Source organism: Podarcis pityusensis (assembly GCF_964106645.2).
Source record: "Podarcis pityusensis genome assembly, chromosome: 5".
Taxonomy (NCBI): domain Eukaryota; kingdom Metazoa; phylum Chordata; class Lepidosauria; order Squamata; family Lacertidae; genus Podarcis; species Podarcis pityusensis.
Genome location: NC_138032.1, coordinates 67,380,432 through 67,405,047, shown reverse-complemented (window position 1 = coordinate 67,405,047; position 24,616 = coordinate 67,380,432). Strand labels below are relative to the sequence as shown.

Here is a 24,616-nt window from a genome sequence, read left to right as displayed (position 1 = left end):
TTGGATGTAAAATAAATGCTGAAATGTACTTGCATTTCTTATCTGAATGAATCATAGCCGTCTGCTTCCCTAATGAGATAGAATGCTGTTTAAAAAGTGCTAGATATGTCTCAGAAACAAACTCCAGGGGAAGTACATACCTGCAGTGTGCCACTTGAGACTGCATCTATGGTTATAATGTGATAGTCCCATTTATTCTAATGGATTTTTTTTCATGTGCTTTGTTACAGATACTGATGGGTGAGCTCTCCCAGCTCACCTTATGATGAATTCTGTTTCTCAAAGCCTCCATGGCCAGTCAGTTCTTTTTTTAAAAAAAAAAAAAAAAGCTGGGTCTCAGGTCTAATTTCTATGCCTATATGTCCAGTTCGTTAAATTGGTAGGCATAGGAAATGAGAAGTCCCATGTACCCCATCAAATGTATTCATGGCTCAAGAATGAGGTCTCAATGCCCTCCACTATATTCAGCAGTTATCCTCTCCCCCAGTATGCCCCATTCACAACAGTACATTGACTTGGGAAGGGGAGAGGAGGCAAGGGAGCTGTCCAGGAGAACTGACTGGAAGAAAGCCCATTATGAACAGAGCCCAAATTTGGAGCAGAAATTGGAACTATACTCATTGCAAGGCACAGATTTCCTCCCCACCCACCCCTTCCCACCAGTTTCCTAAATTTACCACCATCTCTAGTTTACTAAAGCAGCTAAAAAGGTAAAGGACCCCTGACAGTAGAGTCCAGTCGCAGACGACTCTGGGGTTGCGGCGCTCATCTCGCTTTACAGGCTGAGGGAGCTGGCGTTTGTCCGCAGACAGTTTTTCATGACTAAGCTGCTTCTGGTGAACCAGAGCAGCACACAGAAATGCTGTTTACCTTCCCCTGGAGTGGTACCTATTTATCTACTTGCACTTTTTGGTGTGCTTTTGAACTGCTAGGTTGGCAATTGCTGGGATCGAGCAATGGGAGCTCACCCTGTCACAGGGATTCAAACCGCCAACCTTCTGATCAGCAAGCCCAAGAGGCTCAGTGGTTTAGACTAAAGCAGCTAGAGATGGTTAAATTTGAACATTTGTACCACATTGTAAAATATTACTCTGCTCCTAACTCCTAATGTGTATACATGTATACTCTTAAATTTTTTAAATGTTCACATTTTATATTTAGAGTCTACACATTTGCAGTGCCCACACACCAACCCTGTGTAGAAATTTTGATAAATGCAGAGAACGTGGAGGCAGGGCTAGTAGCCATCAGCCTAATCCCCCCCCCCCCCAGCTTGTCTACAGCAGGGAGATAATTGGATATGGGCAGCTTAAGCCTTATTGAAGTACTTGTTCTTTTGTTGTTGTTGTTTAGTCGTTTAGTCGTGTCCGACACTTCATGACCCCATGGACCAGAGCACGCCAGGCACTCCTGTCTTCTAGAATGGGTGGTGGTGGCTGGGAAGCTCCAATGCTAGCCAGGGGTCACTGCCAGCCACCACCAACACTCCTATTGAAGCAAATAAATACTTAAAACAGGGGCTCTAAGTTTCAACAGTGTAGCAATACAAAGAAGGCACGTTAAAGAAGAAAGGTCTAATGTCATGTAATATGCATTCCTGGAAATGAATGGTGCTTCTGAGATTGCTCAGAAATGTACTTTGGTGCTGCAAAGGGTAGGATTAATAATTATCTAAATGCTCAGGAAACAGAATCAGGAAACAGAAAAACTAGAAATTTTGCAGTCAACATTTGCAGCTGGAGAGCAAAGTTTGGGATCACCTTACTTTCCCCTTTAGAATTCCAATTTTTTTTATTAAAAGTCATGAACTGATTATGAGGAACGGAAGGTGCGTTGATGATATCATAAGCATTAGCTATATTGACCCAACTTTAACTCAGAACAGACACATTGAAATAAATGGGCCTTAGTTAGTCCTGACCATTTCCCCCTCCCTCAGTGGTTTTACTTTGAGTAATAGTTAGCTGACTACAACCCTGTGTTTCCTTCCGTCTTTCCCCCATTCATGCTGAACTACCTTAAGTCTCCACAGAAGCTCTGGAGGAGAATGGAAAGCCTCAGGCTGGGAGCAGTGAATGTAGCCATTCAGGCCTATCTCTTTGGGTCTCAGGACTCTCCTTAAGCCATCCCACCATCTCCTACTGCACCCTTCACTGGCCTGGCTGAGTGCTTTAGCCTGGCCAGAACGTGATAATGCTTCCTGCCTTCTGTATGGTGAAGTGTGCACAGAAACCTCTGACTTCCACATAACTGGAATAAGTGTACAAAGGAAAAAGTCACATACACTATTCTCACCACTTTTGTCTCTGACCCATTCAGTACTGGAATGCTAACCCCAGAAGACTACCCATCAGGTTGAAAAAAATTCCCCAGTCCAACTCTAGAGGGAAAAGTGTAAATTTCTTTGGAGAGTCATAGCATAACTATCAACTTAAAATAGTATGTTTATCTTCACCCTGAAACAATCAGATAAACATTTCGAAATGCAGTCTCTTCAGCTACTTTAAAGTGGCATTTATGTCAACTCTTTTCTAAAAGATAAAATAAACTTGGCAAATGCTTTTCTCGCTTAAGTTACTTGAGCAAAAATATATAAGCAAGAAAAAATGGACAGACTGCTAAAATGGTTTCGTTGGTTTAATTTCATTGGGTTGCCATATTTCAAAAAGTAAAAACCAGGACAACCTGAAAGTTGTTGAGGGTTTTTTTTAGACAAACCCCAAAGTTGTTGAGTTCTTCCCGCCTTTGGAACTCCGGTAATGTCTGGGAAAATTCAGACGTATGACAGCCTTAAATTTCAATCAGTTGACCCTTCGAGCAATTTATCCTACTTCCCTACAACTGTTAAGTCTTCCTACAGTGTATTCAAGATACAGTATGGGAAATTAATTACGTGTTTCTAATTCCCCCCCCCCTTTACTCCTCCCCTTTAAAAAAAAAAAGTATAAAAAATTAAGGTACCTTACATTACATCCAAACTGGGGAACTGTGACTTAAGGTCTCAGTACAAATTGGGATGTAAAAGCAGGTTCAAGCATGTACATTTAAATAGCTGGTGTTACAGCATAATGTTTCCATATGTTGCAGGCTCTGTATGGAATGAAGCCCCCAAAGCAAGGTGATAGCAAATGGCCAAACTGCATTTCCTGATCTTACACTGTCACAGAGGATAAAATATTGGTTCAGAATTTAATGTACTTTCCATACTGTGAGCAGGTGCCAGGGGCTCTTCTTAATGTTCTACTTGAGGCACTTGAAGAGTTTGTGATTCCCTGATTGCTACCATATTGCAGGGGAGCCAGGAGGGCAGTGCCACCGTAATCCCTGAATGGCCAGCCATTCTACCTGAGGCTGCAAAAGCAAATCAGTGTTAATTCATGTTAACTAACATAAGAGAACCATGTGCCTTTTGCAGTACCTTGTTGTAAATCACTTTCCTGTGCTTGTTGTTCATTAATTCATTCAGTCACTTGGACTAAGGTTACCAAGATGTCCCTGTTTCCTGGGGACAGTCCCTGGATTTACAAATCAGTCCCCATACAAAATCCATTGAAGTTGAAAAGTGCTCCCGGATTCATTGAAAAAAATCTGGTAACCTTAACTTGGACTGCAAGTCTGGGAGCAAGGAAGCCTAATAGGAATGAGATGGAATGGGATACCTAATTGGAATGATTGCTAACTGGCTATTTGATATTCATAAAAAATGTTCTAGCTTCAATGATCACAATTTAAGTCTCAGGAGCAATGTCTCAACTGGCTGAAGGCTGAATTTGGAAGGTTCTCTTAAAGCATCATTTTCTTACCACAGACATTAGGGGAGTGGAGAGGATTTAAAGCTAAGTTAAGTAGTAGGGTGATATTTGTGATCCAGTGAACTAGCAGCTCAGATGGATAAGATTATTCATACAATTCTGCCAAGCCCTCAAGTATCTAGTCAAAAAAATGAAAAACTTTGTCCCATTATGGTTTAGGGGTTGAATGGCATAACACTGGAGCAGCTTTCAAGCATGCCTTTAAAAATATTGGAACAGAATCCAAACAACCTGAACATCTTATCTGTAAACTCATACAAGCTACTTCTTGTTTTGCATTAGAAAGCATTTATGAGCTTCAAAGCATGTTCCTTACTTTCTCTTGAAGGCAATAGACACAAATGCATTATTCATAAATAAGTCAGTAAAGACTTCAACTATTTATATGATAATTGATGGTAGCAGTAAGAATATGAGAATATAAATAGTCCTCAGCACAAATAAATGCCTTTTCTGCAGGTGTGCTACCAGACTTATTGTTTATGTCAGAGATATTTCAGGATTGTGATACTTTTGGGAAGGAGGAGGTAGCGTGATATTTCAACTTTACTGTGTGCTAGTCAGTCAAAGTAGGCCAAATGAAATGTAATACATTGAGATATATCCCTTTACAGATTTATAAATATATCACTTTTTGAAACAGGTGTTTTTATATGCATACTTCTGAAGTTTTGTCATCTGCTAGGGAAATTAAGTCTCTATCTTTACAAACTTTTTCCTTTAGCAAGATCACACATTAGACAGCATTTAGAATACCTTTGTTTTGTTCAAAGTAGGTGAGTGTGCAAAGTAGATTTATACGATTGTTTTCTGTAGTAAGGTTCCAGATGTCCGACTTTATAGAAGAGCAATTATCAGGAAACTATGAGGGATGGGATTGATTCTGTCTGGGGAACCTATGTCCTTTCATCTGAAAGAGAGACATCAAATTGCCAACTGCCCTTGGAAACAACAGTAAGAAAATGGCTACCTAAAAGATATTGAGACAGTAGCAGCAAGTAGAGCAACTAACCAATCAGCTCCTCTGTCCATTCACCTGTCTGTATGCTGAGAGGTTCAAAGCTTTATATACTAATTGAGAAGGGCAGCGGAAGGATTAGCAGCACTTACAGTTCTGACTGACAGGAAGCTTAAAATACAGAGATTCTGCCCCCAAAAAGAATGAAGACAGAGTGTATGCAAAGGGAAAGAATGGTAGAAAAAAAATTTGGCTGGCATTAATCCACACCATCACCGGCAGCTCTTCCTGATGGACAGTTCCAGCATTTGGTTGACATCTTCCTAAGATGTCCATGGTAATGGGATGTAGCTGAACATGTGGAATGAGAAGATGGGGACACAGGCCTGAGGTAAGGGAGGAGAATGGGCCAAGTAAAAGAAGGAGGGTGCCATCTGGAAAAGGAAGCTAGAAGGACTAACTCATCCATTAATCAATGCCCCCTCTTTATAACCATAGTAGCATACATATTCCCACCATTTGGTGGACATCTGCCAGTGTTTATACAATGTCAGACTTTACTTAATTTTTAGTTAGATTATACTATTGACCCAATTAAGAGAAAACTGTTACATATTAAAAAATTGCAGTCATTGTATATATGCTATTATATTGTAAATAGTTTTGGGATGCTTTATGGGAAGCAATTCACAAATGAAAATAAATAACAGCAACAAGCAGTGCACAATGAAGAAGTAGAACTAATTCCCTTGATACCAATATGACTATATTCCAGCAATGTATAATTGGCAGTGGTACTGCTGTTTCAAAACTGGTGCAATCTGTGAAACTGGATGCCAGATGCCAGATACTTGCTAAATTAATGTAGTATACATACTCCCCATACATACTCACCCACAATATTTCCCAACCCTACAACCATCATCACACCACCCAGCCACGAGAATTAGCTGGCTATCCTTGGATACGCAGTGTGTCAAGCTTGTATATCTGTATAGATATCTTATGCTGAATAGCAAGATATAATTTTGCATTGCTTGTGTGTATTGCAAATCCTTTGTTATAACTTCAAAAATCCCCACCATAATTCAGAAAATAAAATGTTTTGCTGTTTGCACTACCAGAGGTTAACTTGATTTTCCTTTAATAGCCTTGATACAAAATAATAGAAGAATTTACAAACTCTAAATAAATTGTTTCCTTTTATCTATCTTTTGCTCCCTCTACACACAAAACCACCTGCTAGTCGTTAGCTGTAACTAACATAAGACTCTAGCTTTTGGCAGGCATCCTTGAGTTCTTTTAGTTATGATGAAGAAGTGAACTGTCTGTTGGCTAAAAAGAACAACCCTTTGATTTGATTAGGAATGTTGGGTAACTGGCACAGCTGCCTTTGGTGTCTACAACTTGAATGGAAAGTAGGCAAATGGGTGCCAGTAACCATTTAATATGTGCTTTTTCTTTCCAATATTATATCTTCTAAAATAAGGGCTCTGTTCTTCGATAGTTCATCAGTTTGCTTTATTAACTCCATATCTCCTTTTACACTTCTTTGAAATATCCAGATAATACAACTGTTTCCTCCTGCTGTAATTAGTGCCTCTGATGGTTTCTCTATATTTTAAAATAAGAAAGGTGCCCACTATCTTTCATCATATCCTCTTTAACTCCTAATAATTTTTCCTGCTTTGTATCACCACATGCACCGGATATGTATTTATACAAAAGACCTGAAGAAACAGAAGAAATTATCTACCAGGCAGACAATAGCTTACTCTTTCTTTCCAATTATTTTACTTCCCTGCACCCCTCAAGATATGTCAAACTCAGTATTCTCAATTGTGAACTGATTTATTTTCCCAAGTATTCCTCTTCTTAATTTCACTCGCAATATAACATTACCTTCCACCCTGTTAAACAGACAGGAATCCTTGGCTTTAATCTTTCATGCTTTCCTCTTCTTTGCTCCCCAGTCACCAAAGCTGTCCCCCTTTTTCCATCCCATCAACTTTTTACTCAGGATCTTGCTCTAGGGATCTCCTGTCTTAACTGCTATAACCTTTTGACTTCTTTTGCCTTCTCTCAGTAATCTCAGCTCTGTCTAGAACTTGGCTACCGAACCCATCCACAAATTCCTACTAGGGATAGGGGAGAAAATCAATTTCAGTTCACATTTAAAAGCAAATCTACTTAATACTCTCACTCTCCCCAAAACAATGTGCAAATTGAAATGAAGCCATCCTTTGAAATCCACACTTCTCTGAATTTTGTAATGTGGCCCTCCAGTCGAGTAATATGTACAAAAATTAATATACTATGGTAAGATGTGCATATAAAAGGATATATTATTGCAAATAACATGAAAACCCATTGTTTGCAAAATAAATATTACAAATGTGTGTTTTAGGAGAAATTTGCACTGACCACTGATGAATTTTCATGTGAATTTTTTATTAATTATTTAAATAACAAACTGATGTGGAAATGTGGAGAAACTCAAATTAAGATTGGGGGAGAAATGAGAAAAACAGAAACTAAAATTGATAGATTGTCCCATCTTCAATCCCTACACAAATGAAGGAATTTCCATTCTTACACAAATGTAGAATTGGAAGAGATCCAAGTGACCATAGCTGTCCTTCCCTATCTCATCCTGCTGTCATCATAATGTACCTCTGTCCATAACCTTTACCCTCCAGTTCTGTGACTCTGAATCCCATGAAGGTCTCTGTCTTAGAATGGCATCTTTTCTTCCTTTTGGTAGAAGAACATCTATATGGTGCCACATCACCCTTCTAGCAAACCCCTTTCTAGTAACCCATCTCTCTCATCAAGGTTTTTTGGCTTAAACCCTAAGTCCTCATCCATACCTCAGATGAAGCCTAAACACATTTAACTGCCTCTTTCTAGGTTCATTTCTGGTTGCCCTTGTCTCTCCTGAGGGAAGCAATGCGCTCCCAAGGCATCAGTGCATATGTGGAGGAGGAGTGGGATCTTGGTGGCACACCTGATTTGTATACATATAGGCTCTGTATAAAGGGACACAGGTGGCACTGTGGTCTAAACCACTGAGCCTAGGGCTTGCCGATCGGAAGGTTGGCGGTTCAAATCCCCGCGATGGGGTGCGCTCCCATTGCTCGGTCCCAGCTCCTGCCAACAAAAGCACATCAAAGCGCAAGTAGATAAGGCTCCCTTGGCCTATAGAACGAGATGAGTGCCACAACTCCAGAGTTGTTTGCAACTGGACTTAACTGTCAGGGGCCCTTTACCCTTTTTTAAGGCTCTTTATAAAGGTGTCAGGAATGAGCCAGCTCAAAGCGAAGGTTTGCAGCCAACTGCAGAAAGCAGCCAAGAACAGGGAGGCTTTGATGTTAGGCAGGAGAGAGCCAGCAGCCGCAGACTTTGGCTCTTCCTGACCTTGACGAGCCGGATGATAAGGCAGTAGCTGAGAGCAGGCTGGAACACAGCCAAAGCTCTCCGGAAACACAATCAGGCACGAATGGTCTTACTTCTACCAGTATTGCAGACTTGTAAACAGAGGCCTGGTATCACTTGAGGTTTTATTACATGCATTTGTAGCACGCAATGTTGCTCTCAGGGTCAGCTTTACTGTGAGGTAATCTCCTCAGGTGGTAGATGCTGTGGGTTGCTGTCAGTGCTACCTGACTGACAAGGCACTGCAGCACTACTCTGTTGTCCTTAGGTATGGTGAATGTATGGTGGGAGATTTAACTGGCAGTCCAGTCAGCTTCTGCACATGGAACGAGGGAGGGCAGCATCTTGTTCTTTTCCTCAGGCAGCAAAATGTCTTGGGCTGACCCTGGTTGTTTGTGCCTGGCAGTCACTGAGAATAGATAAGCAGCTGTGCAACCACACATTTCTGTCCATGTCATGCATTATACATGAACAAGTAAGTGGAGAGTGTTATTTCTGTCTGGCATGAAATATATTGTGTGTTAAAATATACTAGTCAGATCAAAGAGATTGCAGTTGCAGACACCAAAGGGAAACTCAGATTTGTGGTTTCTGTGATGGTTCCGCCACTCCAAAGAAAAAGAAAATTCTAAAAACACAAAGAACGCTCAGAAAACTCTAAAGGAAAGGCAATTATTCCGGCATAACTTTCTCTTTTTATATTTCATTTTAACTGATTTATAAAGAGATAACAAGGATTCTTAAATTTAAAACAACAAAATGTCGCAAAATAGCTATATATCAAATAAGTTTTAAAGATAAAAAAATGAATACAGAAAGTAAAAATAATATGAAATGGAAAAAATAAGAGATTTTGAATAGGGCCAAATATTCCACACCATTTTAGGATTTAGCAATAATATGGAAGTGTTTACTAAAGTAATTGGGAGAATGGGGGAGGTTGTCTAGTTCCATATTAATGTGATAATAATCATAGCAGCTGTTAGGACATATTGAATGAACATTTTATATGTACAATAATTTTGTAGTCTATTAAATTCAGCATCTGAGGCCCACTATTGCTGGCTGGAGACTTCCTGTTCAGTGTTTCAGCCATTCCTTTGAGGATACTTTACACACAGACCCTGAGCATGTTTAGACATTAATGGGTTGGGGTTTTTTTTGGGGGGGGGCAACTGGCTCCCTTAGGGGCCCTTCCAGGGTGGGTGGGTCTGAATCTACTTCTGCAGAGCTAATACTTCCACCATGGTTATCAGGAACCCTGCTTTGGCTACATAGCTGTCATAACTCAGCACCTACGTTTGCCATTAATATATTCACAGCAATAATGTGGAGTGTTTTCTGTATAGCCAGCCATGCTCTTCTTTCATGAGATTCCATTTCCTTTCCAGTCATTTGGCATTTCATGGCTGCTGAGCATGCTCATTGCAGGGGATTGGACTAGATGACCCTCGGGGTCCCTTTCAGCTTTACAGTTCTATGTTTCTATGATTTGATGGGTTCACCTAGTGTTGTGCTGAAAAATTTGTCCTGATCTTTTGTTTTGTTTTGTTTTGTTTAACCACCTTCCGTCAATTAATAAGATAAATGACACTTGAAAATTATGAAAGGGAAGAGAAAACTTTGAAATTCTCATGGTTGTGGTGCAAATCTTTATTGTGCTCATCGTACTTTCAAAGAGGTGTCCTTTCTTTCACTCTACGTATCATCTTTTTCCATGGTCTTCACTCTGCAGACAGCCATGCATAATCTCTAGGACTGAGAAGCGTTCATATGAAATTGTCAGCATGTTAAAACAGTCCTCATTGCTAAAAGATTCCTAGCAGTCAGGTTTAATGCTGAGAATCAAAGATTATGAAATGATGCACCAAGAAACAGATATGCCATTAGATGTTAAATTAATTCCTAAGAGGAGAGTAGCACACTAATGAGCTAGATTCAAAAGCAAATCAGTTCTTCATATTAAAGTTCAATTCATTAATTAATATTTCTGTGTAAATAAAAATACCACTCATATTGGAGCTAAAAGGTAATGTATTAATGTGCCAATATTTTTTAGTTGACTTGCTCATAATGAAAACCATTATATTAATTTTCATGGTCTTAATGCCTGCTGTGTAGTTATTGATGCCCTGTGATCCATGATTAGATTTAGCTGCTGCATCCATTATTTTTATTGGTTTATAATCTCTGTTTACAATTTTCATAAATTTGGCTGTTGCTGCTATCAGCGAAGAGCTTGATTGTTGTGCCTACAAACGGACTAAATGTGAATTCAATTGAAAAAGAGAATATTGTTGACCTTTTTTATTTCTTTACCCATTTTATTACCTACCTTTTCCTTTTCCCAAGGAAAGAAAGCCTTTGGAAATATGAAAGTCATCAGTCATAAACCCATGTACATTTGTAAGAATGCCCCACAGTTTTCAGTTAGATCATCATGCAAAGATGTCTGTGGAGAGGGATATTAAACATCTTGAGATGCAGAGTGCTGTTCCTATGCCACATACACAACTGCCCAACAACAGATCAGCAAAATCCATCATGACTCTTTGACTGCATACACAACATACATTTAAAGTACAGTGGTACCTTGGGTTACATACGCTTCAGGTTACAGACTCCGCTAACCCAGAAATATTGCTTCTGGTTAAGAACTTTGCTTCAGGATGAAAACAGAAATTGTGCTCCGGGGGCGCAGCAGCAGCAGGAGGCCCCATTAACTAAAGTGGTGCTTCAGGTTAAGAACAGTTTCAGGTTAAGTACGGACCTCCGGAACGAATGAAGTACTTAACCCGAGGTACCACTGTACATGACTCTCTCGCAAAGAATCCTGGGAACTGTAGTTAATTAAGGGTGCTAGAAATTGTAACACCGTAGGGGAAACTACAGTTTCCATTATTCTTTGGGGGGAAGCCATGTGCTTTCAATGTATGTTGCATATGCAGCAGAGAGTACCAGGACTGAGAGATCCAGAGCGAGGGCCCAACCCGACCCAGGCTGCAACTTCATTACCAAGAGGAGGGAAATGACCTAAATTCTAGATCAAAGCAACCAAAAAGAGTTGTTTTATATTCCATTTTCTGTGCTAAGATATCTAACAGAAGAGCCTGAGGAGCTGGAAGACACTTCTAAAAGTTTCCTGCAGGTCTTTTGGGCAATTTTCCTTGTGAAATATTCTATCTACAAAAACATATTCGAGTATACTTTGGGAGAGAACTCCCCTCACTTATCCTTCTAAATGATATTAAAAACAGCACCTGCAACCAATCTTCAGTGACGTGTGCACAGACCTTCAGATTTTGTATACAGTACCAATAACTCTGGCAGAAGCTGAAAGAAGTTTAAGCAAATTAGTACTCATCAGAAATTACATGGGGGGCAGCAACTAGTTAAGCCAGTTGGTATTTTGAGTGTTGCATTATAAGAGATATTGACTTGGAGGAGATAATGTGTGATTCTGCAATGAAAAAGGTCAGGAGAAAAAAGTAAAGGTTGAAAGTTAACTACAAAATGTTTGCATCCTTATTGGTTTACAAGAATGTGGCAACATGAGGAGAGAGATTTTCGGGATGGCTCTCCAATTGTGGAATGCTCTCCCCAGACCTCCATCACAATATATATTTGGGTAGCGGGGGGAAAGTATTTCACCCAGGGGTTTAGCCCTTAGTTTGGATAGTATTGTGTTGCTTATTTTTTACTGGGGTTTGGTTGTACAAATGTTCTGGATCTGTTTTTAGGGTTTTTTCTTGTTCGGGTTCTTATATTTGTTTTGACGTTGGGGTTATTCCGTAAATAGCTTGGGATTATTTTGTAAAAGAAAATGACTAATAAATTATGTTACTAATGAAAATGTCAAAACGTCAACTTAGATACCTTGATCGGGACCCAAAACTCATTTTGCAGGCTAGATGTTATATTAGGAAAATTACAAAGAAAAGGTGGATGTTTGGAGGCATTGTAGAGAAACCCCAGTGTGGACTATGTTATAATCTGAGAAATATAGAAAATGTAATTTCAGAATTAAAATAAAAAAATTCTTTCGTCACTCATGTTTGTGTGGAATCAGGTAGTGGGATTATTTGGGAAGGAACTCTGATCCCTCTCAGAGAAATTGAGAATGGCGACGAGGAAGAGAGGGCCGTTTAGGTTGAAGAGCCCTGCTTATGGAATGTTACGCCCACCTGGCAATAAGATTGCTATCTTTTTGGTGCCAGGATAATACTTCCATCTGCTTACTGGCATTTGATTTTTAACAGGCTTTAGTTATTGTACATATATTGTGCTAACACTTATTGTATTAACAGGATGTGTTTTTCTGTTATATCTATAAATTGTAGATGTTTTGTTTTAAATTTGGTTTAATTATATTTTTGTAAAGATATACTGAGGTTTTTTTGAGAGATGATGAAGATAATAGCAATACTTTACAATATTCATAGCGTTGGGCTCTGCTTTTAGCCGAAAAATTGTGTATTTATTTAATCTTCAGTTCTTTGCCTAGCTGTTTCCTTTTATTTTTATGTTATTTAAAATACTTAATGTGCCATATTTTACAAATATCAAAGCAGTGTACAACAATAAAAGCAAGCATATTAAAAATTCATAAAAATACAATAAAACAATAAAGGGTGAATCACTGGGTAAATAACTATTTAGAAATCACTAATGAATTATAAATATAAATAACGTTGGAAAGCATGGAATGGGCTCCTTTAAGATTTTAAGAAATATTCATTACATTTTGGCCTGAAGTTTCTCCGTTTTGTGTAATTGGCAGAGGGCCATATGATTGTTCCCAATTAACTTGGGGAAAATGAGATTAACATCACAATTTTAGCCATTTCTATTCCAGAGTTAATCCTATTGAATTCAGTGGGGCCTAATGCCACATAAATGGGGTTAGGGTGGGAGCTGGGGTTACATTTTTTTATAGAATCGGGATGAGACATAGAGATGAAGCTCATTTGGACCCATTTTGTTCATTATTACTCATCCCATACTTGCTTGAAATCCAATAGCTAGTCTTCTGAATAAGAGAACCAAAAGGTACAGATGTTCACTTATCTGGATAATGAAAGAAGAAATGGGAAAGCAATCATGATTTTCCAAGGGCATATTTTAAACTGAGTTGCAGTCTGAAATACAAGGTGGATCAGCTTAGTAATCTCTTTCTAAATTACCTATATAAACAATGTTCCTTGGTGAAACAGAACGAAGAGGAGGCTGTGGTCATTCTGACAAGCTACATAAAATATCCACTTATAAAATGTTATGTGCTTGTAGTCTGCTTTCCAAAACAGTTGTTCAGATACTGATTGTTCTCTGCCCACATCTTATTCTAGCTGCACTGAGCTGTTGTCTGTTTTGAAGGACTTGGATTTGTCTTTGAACAAATTTGTCTTACATTAAAGAGGACATGAGAAGATAAGGCCCCTTGAGATAAGGATTGCAATTCTGACTTTTATATAGTGTTACCTTGGAAAAGAATGTTTTGGGGATGCATGGGGAAAATGTTAATTCTTTCCAGGACGAAGTTACTTTTCTCAGCAATATTCTTCTAAGGCTGTCTCAGAGTTTCATCATTACTAAAATATTTACAAAACAAAACAAAAATAATTAAATTTTTTTTGTTCTGCAAAAAAATAATAATCAACAAATTTGAATTCCAGATGCATTTTTGATGGATTCAGCAAATGGATTTACAGATGATAGTTATTGTTACAAAAAAATAATAATGATGCATACATTGCACAGAGCAATGTGCACTGGACTGTTTCTCATTTCCAGAATTTGCTATAGCAAAAAACCCCCCTAAAATCAACAAATTAAAGGGGGGTAGAATGATGGAAAAATAAGTAGGCAATTAAAAGTGTATCATATTAGCTTGCATCTAGGCAGGCTGCAATCTTAACCGCACTTAGAATTGTATTGCTATGCATGCTTAGAGTAGAATCATTCACATCAACAGCCCTATTGATTTCAGTGGGTCTACACTAAGCAAGACCAGGTCTGGCTCCAATCCCATCTATTCAGTGATGATTGACAATTTCAGTACAATATGGTCACTAAATCACCCTGTAAAATATTTGAGTATTGTGATACCATAATAAAAAGTAAATACAGTACATCAATTACAGTACACTTTCTTGAAGCTGGTTTTCTCTCTCCCTCCCTCTCTCTCTCTCTCTCTCTCTCTCTCTCTCTCTCCAGAGGACCTTCGTGAAGAGAGATTTGTTAGGAATTATTAACCTGAACAGTACCAAAGTTCACTACAAACTGTTTACTATGCTTGTCACTGGAGTTTTGGCTAGTTAAATTCAGGAATAAAGTGTCACTGTCAGTATTTCCTGATGATAATGGACTATATTTCTCTCTCTCAGTATATATTTATTTCTGATCCAAGAGTTGAAATTCTTTCTATGCCTCCTTGTGCATGTTCTTGCCTCATCAGACCAAAAGTAAATTACTGAATAGACAAGAATGTAGAACAGAAGTGAGGAGTTCATTAAGAAGAAGCTTGGCATATATAAGATTTTGAGGTAACACAACTGTGAAAGTATACATCACTGAAACTGGGGTGGAATACATACAAAATAGTTATTCACACCAACCAGTCCACTTGCTTTCCTGTTCATGTTAACCTTTCTAATCCTAGGATTATGCTGGTTATCCAAATGCAGTTACAGTTTTAAAATGATGTAAAGCATCACCCTTAAAAAGAAAATAGGGATGCTGGTCTTTTGTTTTCAGACCATATTTTATTAAACTGCTAACTATTACTATTGAAATACAGCAAATTCCTATATCTTTCTGAACATCAACTGCAGCCCAAACAAGCCCCAAACATTCGTATATTTGCACCAGAAACTAGTGACCAAATTCAAAAGCACATACAGTGACAGAAACTATTTGCCTTTCCTCCTTGAGGAGAGAGTTGGAGGGTGAAATCAAAGGGAAATCTTTCAGGCAGAATACAAGATGCTACTCAGCTTCATGAATAAAACTGAGTTGGGCTTTCACGGCAATAGGACTGCAGTGTGCTGACAGCTGAGCATAAAAAGTTATTTGTACGATAGCTGAGCCAGTTTATTATGTCTCCCTCCGACCCAGTAAGATTTCGGATTGATCAAACTCTTTTCTTCTTCTTTTCCCCCCTTCCATATTGATATTTTTATATCATTTGGGTTTCAATGGTTGTGTTCTTCACTGAGGTGGAATGGGAGCTTCTAGAGAAACCAGAGAAACCATGGACAGGTGTTTGTTTCGTGGTTTGAGCAGGCAGTAACAAAGGACTTATGCCTGTTCTACTGAGGCAGCGGGACGCGGGTGGCGTTGTGGGTTAAACCACAGAGCCTAGGGCTTGCTAATCAGAAGGTCGGCGGTTCGAATCCCCACGATGGGGTGAGCTCCCGTTGCTCGGTCCTGCTCCTGCCAACCTAGCAGTTTGAAAGCACGTCAAAGTGCAAGTAGATAAATAGACACCGCTCCGGCGGGAAGGTAAATGGCGTTTCTGTGCACTGCTCTGGTTCGCCAGAAGCGGTTTAGTCATGCTGCCCACATGACTCGGAAGCTGTATGCCGGCTCCCTCGGCCAGTAAAGCGAGATGAGCGCCGCAACCCCAGAGTTGGTCACAACTGGACCTAATGGTCAGGGGTCCATTTACCTTTACATTTACTGAGGCAGTAGCAAGGTAGTAGAATGAATTCAATCAATTCAAGTTACAGATCACATTTGTCAGTATTGCCCTGTTTTGAAGCTTCCTACAAGTAGAAAACCAGCACAGCAAGGAACATGCCAGATCAGTTCATTTCCATTCATTTTGCTAGTCTGTGTTTCTTAAAACATATTTCCATTCAGGTGTTTGTTTGTATGTGAGGGAACATTAAAGAGGCACAATCCTATGCAGAAAATCCTATTGTGTGGAATGTTAGGAAACAAGTGTTCTCATTTCCCAGAGCATGTTCTGTGAGTGAGATCTGTACTCTAATAATGTATTTGGTTTTTTGTTGCATATTCAAATATAAGCTAACAGTCAAAGAAAGCTACAATTGTTGTTGTTTTTTACTTTGAATTTGAACCACTTTTGTAAACCTAAAATAAAATAACAAGGTGCTTTTACAACAAAATGAGATAGGCACTTTTCTAACCTTTTCTCCATAGGACTGTATTCTAGATGACAATCAAATCTGGCTGATGGGAGCAGCTGTCAAATAAGTGATTCTGTGGCTGGGGGATGTTGTACCAGCTTATGCACCAGCAGGGTGACACAGTCTGTTACTTTGCTGCTACTATAGAAATAAAAATGTAGCAATAGCTCTGCATGCTACGCTACTTCTGTTATGCATCAGATACATGAGAACTGGGACATTTGCAGTTCATCCTTACCTAGGAGTTATATGGGCTATGAAGAGCTTTGGGAGGGGGATATAATCGCATGAAATTTTGACAGCATCTGTCACTTTCCTTCTGTGTGATGTAGACAGGGAAGTCTTCTGAATTCTTTTCCCCATGTTTAGACTTAGCTGAACTGAGCTGATGGTTATAAGCAATGCTTTTTTCTGGGGGGACGCAGGGGTACACATACCCCTAAACATTTTGTGAATCTAAGTTTGGGCTCATTGAGGGGCAGTATTTCAGTATGAGTAGGAAAAAAGCACTGGTTATAAGAAAGAAAGAGTGTGTGTAAAATCTGGTGGTTTAAGGCAATCAGAATCAGTAAATGGGGCCCAGATAAGAGTCAAGTAAACTCAAATATTTCTGTAACACTTACGAGGCTTGATTTTTACTGATCTTACAGCTGAAGAATCATTACAAGACTTTCCCCCTATGCTGTTGCTACCTTAGAGACTTCTTCTGACTGTAGCAAATACAATGGTATTCTGTGTCTGTTTTTGGTATGAAAGAAAGAGCTGTCCATAGATGCTACTCTTATCTTTAAAATGTCACTTGACATAACAATGGCAAAGTCCATCAGCAGGCACAAAATTGGGCCTCAAAGCTTGGGGAATTGTCTAAGTACAGGTGAAAATCTTGAGTCTTCACACCGTTTAAAAGCACTTCCTCTCCTTCTCTCCCCATTCAAATGCTTTGTACACTGCACAGCAAATGTGTGCAGACTCCCTTGACACATCTCACTATTCTTATAGAAATAATTCAGGTGTTTGAATCAAGTAGGAATCACCAGGTTTGAAACGCTTCTTTAGGGATAAAGTATCTGGAGGCAGTGGCTGTAGTTGGACAACATGATAAACTGTGTGGGGTGCAAGAGACACAGGCTTTCCTAGACTCATTCCCATCATAATCAACCAACTAAGGTTTCTCATGATGACAACAAGTCTAGGCAGGCCTCGGACTCTTGCACTCTCCCTTCTCCTTCCCTGGCACAGCCATAAGCAGGAGTAGAGTCTACTTTATTATTATTATTATTATTATTATTAACTACAGACTAGGATTATGCAAGAACCCTAAAATGTGGTTAAACTTAGCTATGGTCTGTTCTTACAAATGGTTTCATAATCCATGGATGGAAGCTGGCTCGTTTCAAACAAACCATTCATCAAAGCATCAAGCTTAACCACGATTTGTCATGCTGAAATGACATAAGTAACAGTTAATAATAAAAAAGTCATGATTAAGAGTTAGAATAACCCTTGTGTTTTGGTGTGTGTTGATCTCATTTTAGTTTACTGCTGCTTTTTAAAATGTTTTTAATCACTTATTTTAACAATTTTATTGATGATGATTCTTGTAAACTGATTCAAGATTTTGTTAGGATCAAGTGGTATTTAAATTCTCCTCTGCTCTTCCACCATGGCCATGAGGAAGAGATTGGAAGCTTCTCCCAGGTTAATTGATTTAGCATGCCAGCTGAGCTGAGATCTAATCTGTGGTAAATCTTACTATGATTTGTTGAACAAGCCAGCTGAATCACTTACAGTTAGAAGTTGGCTTGTTTCAATAAGCCATCATTAAGATTAACCATAGTTTGTGCAAATTTGGATGTTGCAATCAGTTGCTATTAATCTAAAATAGAAATGAAAGCTTCAAAGCTCCTCCTTATATCTGAGCCAGAAGACTAGATGGAGCACAGAGGGCCCATATTTTGCTTAGGCTCATTCCTAACACGATAAAGTCATGATTTATCATGACTTCCATATGCAGTCAATGCACATTAGTGTGAAACTCTGCTGGGCAATTTAGTTCCTCTTTCTGCTGACTCATTAGGATGCTACAATAGAGAAAGATGGTGCTAAATCAGAAGGCCATTTGTTGAATCCTGTCATTTGCACTTATTGTCGTGGGGGTGTAGCTGGATGTCACTGGGGCTGACAGGAGTCCAACAACATCTGATGGCCAACAGGTTGCTCAGCCCTGTTCTAGATTCCTGTAGCAGCCTTCACAGGAACATCAAACCCATGTCACCTTGGAAAATCCAAACTAGCTTAGTTAACTTAGCCATTTCTTCATTCAATAACTCCTAAATAAATTTGCAGCTATAGCAGGCTAAATGGACAGGCCTCCAGTGTCAAAACCTGTTTGTGATTAAGTACCACATTGTATAGCAGGGACCATAACACTGGACTGAAAACCTATTCTTCCTATCACACCTATTTTTTCCACATTCCCCAAAGACCTGACATTTCTTGTGATGCTCATAAATCAGTTTGTCTAAAAAAATTTTTTTCCTTTGCCCTTTATATGAAAATAGAGACTTTGGGCAAAAAGGCAGAGAAGCTGTATTCTATGTGCAAATGTTGACTGAAAACTCAGCGGTTGGTGGGGTGGGAGAAACCACTGAGACAAGTTCTCCAATATTATTTAACCATAAATGCAGTGCTTGAGAGAATATGGTGTTCTCCTCTCTGGTAATCCAGAACCACAAAAAGCATAAACAGAACATGAATTAAAATGAATGTTTCCTGATTTGAAATTTAGAAATGATTGGTAAATAGCTTTCAGAGCCATGCACAAATTTAATCATATGGTACTAAGAAGATGTTTTAATTTCACTCAATTTCATCAGATCAGATTGCACAAAAATGTCCTATTCGTGAAGTTAACCCCAGTCACATCCAGCTTAATCGCCTTAAAATATGTCAAGGAAAATCCATATGATTGAATTAAATGAACAGTATTCAGAAACCAAGAATCTGATTTCACATTCGTTAGAGTTGTTTGCTTTAGTAGGTAAAGTCTGGGTGCAGTGAAGAAAGGGAAGATCTAAAATGATCACTCTTTGAAAGAAAACTATCAAATCCCATAGTCCCCCTGACAAAGTTTTATCAAATCTGGTTTCCTAAAATTGTCCTTTAAAAGAACAAACCATTTTCCTTAGTCTCAGTTTGAGATATTCCCGTTATTCAAGAATAGCTCCATAAAAAAATAATAAATGAAATAAGAAGGAAGGTCACGGCAATGTTGTGAAATTGGAGTGTGGCGATCACACAGGGTCCCCAGACGTTTAACGGTCTATTGATCCCTGTGCCACCACTGTGTTCGCTTCCCCGCTGCCACCAACCAGTTACTCTCTGGTAAAACACTGAGTCCAGTCAGTTGTTAAAAGTAAACAAAAAAAAGTTTATTTTACAAACATTAACGAGTTTATGGTTTCTCAGATAATATTCCTGTCAGTATCTTAACTTTAGTTTCTTTACCAGCCTATACCTTCCTAATACCTTCTGACTGATTATCTCAGCTGTTTGACTGACTCCTCTTAACAAATTCTCTCACTCTTTCACACCAGACAAGCCCAACCCACAGACTTATCTTCTCTGTCTCATCTAAATCCAGACTGTCTTCTCAACCACTCTAACTCTCTCTTCCTAAACCTTATACACAGTTAACTCTGCCCCCTGGGTTTCCATTGGTTAGTCATTTTACAATTAGTTAACCCTTTCCCTATGAACCCAGTATGATGTCACACACATAGGAGGGCAAAAGCCACATGGAGTTCACATTTCTTTGAGTCTTTCAGGTAACCCCAAATACTGTCTTAACATATAATGTCAAAGCAAGGTTGGAACCCCTCCTCCTCCTTCCTCCATCATGAGTGCCATTTCTTCCAGTTCATCAGAAACCACATAGTTTGTCATTGCATCTAAACCAGCAAACCATGGTTGTGCTATTCTTCCAAATCAAAGCACATTCAGCAAAGTGCATTGACTAAATCATATACTGTATATGTAGGGATTGCAGACCCTCCCACTTTTTCCTGGGGGTGGAAAATAGAAAATCTTTTAAAATCCAGGCCTTCTGACTCTTCCATCCAACTCTCCTGCAGAGTGGAGAGCCTCAGCATTAGTACAGAGAGGCTGAATAGGGATAATATTTCTTGCTTGACTTTTGTTTCTGCATGTATGTGGGGGGCGGGGGGAAGAGTTTTTCATATCACACTGAAGCTCTGAACAGCAGGCTGTTTCAGATCCAAAAAGCCATAAAACAACTCTAAAACACTCTCAAGCTGGCTTTGCAGCCATTCCATGCTGAATAGCGCAGCCAGGTGTAGAAACCATATATGCAACCTTTGTACTATGTTCTCTACAGAAGGCAGTTGACCTTTTACGCTAAGTGGGAAATCATTTGTGAAATCCCAATTACTTGGTTCTAAGCTATTTCAGCAGGTGAATGCCACGTGTTAACCCTGCTTTAGAAAGGGAGCACATTACGTTTATAGGGAGAAATTGCTGTCCTTTTTTGTACAAGAATCTTATTCCCCAAAGTAGAAAATTACAAAAGCAACTGGTGCAACACAGGTAAAATGAAAGATGCAACTTACTTTATCATAGCAGATCTTCAAAATGTTTGCTTTTTAAAACTGCTGTAAAGTTTTGGGGGATTTTGTTCAAGCATAAAGGACAATGGGCAATTGACCTTCCCAGAATCATATCAGAGAGCTCTGCATTGTGTGTGTGTGCTACCATCTGGATGCAAAGTTGCCAAGATTGTAGGGAGAATTCAGGTGTTTGCAGGATTTTTGTTAGGATGCAAAACCCGGTTGGCCTTGAGCAAGTCTCATTTCAGCTATCCTCAGTTGTTGAAATGGGAAAACAAGATCCCCAAAGCTTATCCTTTAGTCTCCTTTGGTTTGGTATGGAAACAGCTACTCCTTCTAAACCATTCCTGCAGTACTTTGGTGAGACAGCCCCAGCAGGGATTTAAAATTACAAAACATGCATCAAAGCAAAGTGTGGAAATACAGGCTGTTAGACCTTTAAACTCTCCCCTTATATGCTATTTCCAAAGTCCCCCCCTTCCCTTAACTTTTAGTAAGTTAAAAAATGTTTTATTTACAAATTATTCAAAGAGCAGATTCATGTGCTTTTCTATACAGCAGCGAGAAAAGACAGGCAGCATAACTTGGGTACCAAAATAGTAAGATGTTTCTAAATTATTTGCACAGAAACACAAAGATGGCTTGCTTAAGCCATGCGGTCTAAGCTTGGAGCATCCAGCCTAGATCTCTTTATTGGTAGGGCTCACATGGCAGGACAGCTTACTCTATGGCCTTAACCCCTTCGTGCATTAATTAGAGTTAAGCATGTTGGTTATATGAGACTGATTTATTCCACATAAAGAGCCCTCTGCTAGTTTCCTGGCCTGTGTAGAATTGAATCAATAGGTGAAGCCAATGCTGTGGCCTTTCACCTCTTGACTGGTTCCAAGGATGGCTTCTATTAGAAATGAGTTGCCAACTAGGGATTCAGATGTATTGTAAAGAAGAATGCACACTGTGTATCTGAGAATATGTATCCTTCCACACAAGTGCACAGGCTGAAGTCGGTGTAGAAAATGTCATTCCATGCTGCATCAAAATCTTATCTGCTCCTTTCAGATGTATTGCCAGTAGGTTATCGAGTTGGCATTTTCGCCTAAGGACAAAAGCAGGCTCTAAGCACCTAAGAAGGAGGATCAGCTTTCTGAAGAAATAAAATAGGGTATTTAGCAAAAGCCAACATATGGATTTAAGTTCATAAGTATAATAAAACAGTCATTTGGATCAAGGACTGTTTCTAAAATGTATAATTAAGCGAAAAGAGTATAATATGATTAACTCCTGTGTATCATTAATAATAAAAAATGAAACCTACTATAATGAAAGACATCAAAGATTATAATCCTACATGATAGTGTTTGAAGTCAGAACCAAATAGATGTGGCATTAAGCACATCATTAGAAAAATATAGGAAGTTTTTTTTTTAAAGTTTTGTTTTTTTTAAGCATACATCCCACCTCCAGGAACATTTTCAATACATTTTATCCCCACTCAAATATAGTAGTAGCTTTATCAGGATGACTTTTGTTAAGGTTACATGTGGAGAAGTAAGGTTTAAATGTCTCATCTCTTTGCATATGGTGGTCCTGATGAAATCCATATACCCTGCTCTTGCTTTCTAAATAAGTAAGTAAATCCTGATATGGTTTATAATAATGCATTGAATGTCACATTTATTTTGGTCCTCAGTGGTTAAGTTTGTACTTCAGCTGTAAATCATTTGCTCCACTAGATTAATAAGCTGCCTAGATGTTGCTTGAATGAAGAGAAAAGGTAGGGGACTTAATGAAATCCAAAAGCCCTGTAATGGGACTCCTTTCAATTTTAGCCCAATGGTATCCCCTATTAGTCTTCTGAAAGCAAGTTTAAAGGTTTGTTGTCACAACAGATAAGGGAACCAAACACTTCCTTCTTCCCCTCCTCCTGTAATTCAAGCTCTCCAAATACTAGGCTTTCTGGTACAGTGCTCTGTGTGTGTCTTATCAAAGCTCTGCCTGAGCTCTACTGAATCATCAATGGTTATAAAGTATTTATATCTGAGGTTTAATGGTTTGGAAACATCATTTCATGATTTAGTGTATTTTATATTGTTGTTTTATTTGGCCATTCATTATAAACTGCCCCGGGGTCCTAAGGACTGGAAAACAGTTTAAAAATGAAGGTTTCTGTAGAAATAATGGGCATGCTTCACTTGTTAAAAACAATGGAAAACATGTGCAAGCCAAGAGACCAGATTTCATGGTTAGTGCTTCATAGTATTCGTGACTTTGGACCTATGTCTCAAAGCAATACCCCAGCGTATAGTGTGGGTGACAACAACATATGAGCAATCTTGCTGATGCTAAGTAAGTCTGAGTCTGGTCAGTGCCTGGATAGTTGATGACATGGGAACCACATGTATGATATCAGAGGTGCCAAGTTGCGTGCAAGATTGAGAGGGCCTATTGTGCATGTGACATCATCAGGAGGAGGCTGAGTGCGGAATCCAGCACAGCTTCAACCACCAGCGGGTTCTCTCTCATGCTCAGGAGGAGCCGGCCACTGAAGCCACACTATTCTCTGCTCTATCCTTGGCCTCCTCTGACACTTTAACACTGAGGGGGTCTGGCCCCCTGCCAAAAAATATGGAGGGGGCAAAGACAGCTCAACCCCAAAGAGTTGGCACTCCTATATGGCATATAAATGTAGGAAAATAAAAAGGAATAAATCTTATTCAGCCTAATGCCATAGTCATGAAACAAATAGTTCCCACCCACCCTTCCATTCCTATCCAGCAAGAAAGCTTAATTCTGGTCAATGTATTATATGTGGTTCTGTTGTGGTTGTTCTTTTTCTCCCTTTGTTTGCTCATAGCTTTACGTAATGCATCTCACTTGTCAATATTTTGAACAGCTGTAGCCATAATTGGTGAATGTGGCGCATAGCAATTGTCTGACATACGAGGAAACTCGTTACTGCCTTTTGAAAACCTGCATTGCACTTATGTAACGCAAAACCTGTCATCACTGTTTGTGTTTCAGGCACAATATTGGTAGACAATATGTTGATCAAAGGTACAGCAAGAGGACCTGATCCCACCATTGAACTGACATTAAAGGACAACGTAGACTACTGGGTTATCTTAGATCCTATCAACCAGAGGCTTTATCTAAACAGTACTGGACGAATTCTCGACCGAGATGTAAGTTGGTGTCTCTTCTTCCCCCTTGCTCCAGTTTCTGTTTTGTATTAAAAACTGCTGATTTCAGTGGAAAAATAAGCATTTTCACAACTAATAAAGGTGGGAAATGTGAAATGTTTGTTTACTCAGTGTAAGTCTCATTCAGCCCAGCTCCATATGCTTCAGATTGCAGCCTAAGGATGTTTGTTAGTATATTTTATAGTTTTTGGATGTTCTATCCAAAATAGTGCCAGGGTTTTTTTTAAGGACATTTTGTATCTGTATGTTGATCTATATTCATACTGATGCAAGGCTGTGTGTATTTTTTTGTTCAAGCATACAAACCAGAGCAGTCTGAATAACAACCCTTGGCCCTCCATGTTGCTGAACCACAGCTCCTGTCACCCCTGTTGATTGACTATGCTGGTAGGGGCTGATGGGAGTTGGAGTCCACAAACATCTGGAGAGCCACAGG

General features: G+C 39.1%; 1 protein-coding gene across 18 annotated transcripts in view; it reads left to right on the top strand.

Annotated features, from left to right (window-relative positions):
- PCDH15 (protocadherin related 15) overlaps positions 1-24,616 on the top strand; it is a 648,544-nt gene that overhangs the window by 375,363 nt on the left and 248,565 nt on the right. For all 18 annotated transcript variants that reach the window (XM_081004527.1, XM_081004539.1, XM_081004528.1 and 15 more), the window contains one exon: positions 24,002-24,162. In XM_081004527.1, the coding sequence (XP_080860653.1) occupies positions 24,002-24,162 (161 nt within the window). The remainder of the gene's footprint in view (positions 1-24,001; positions 24,163-24,616) is intronic.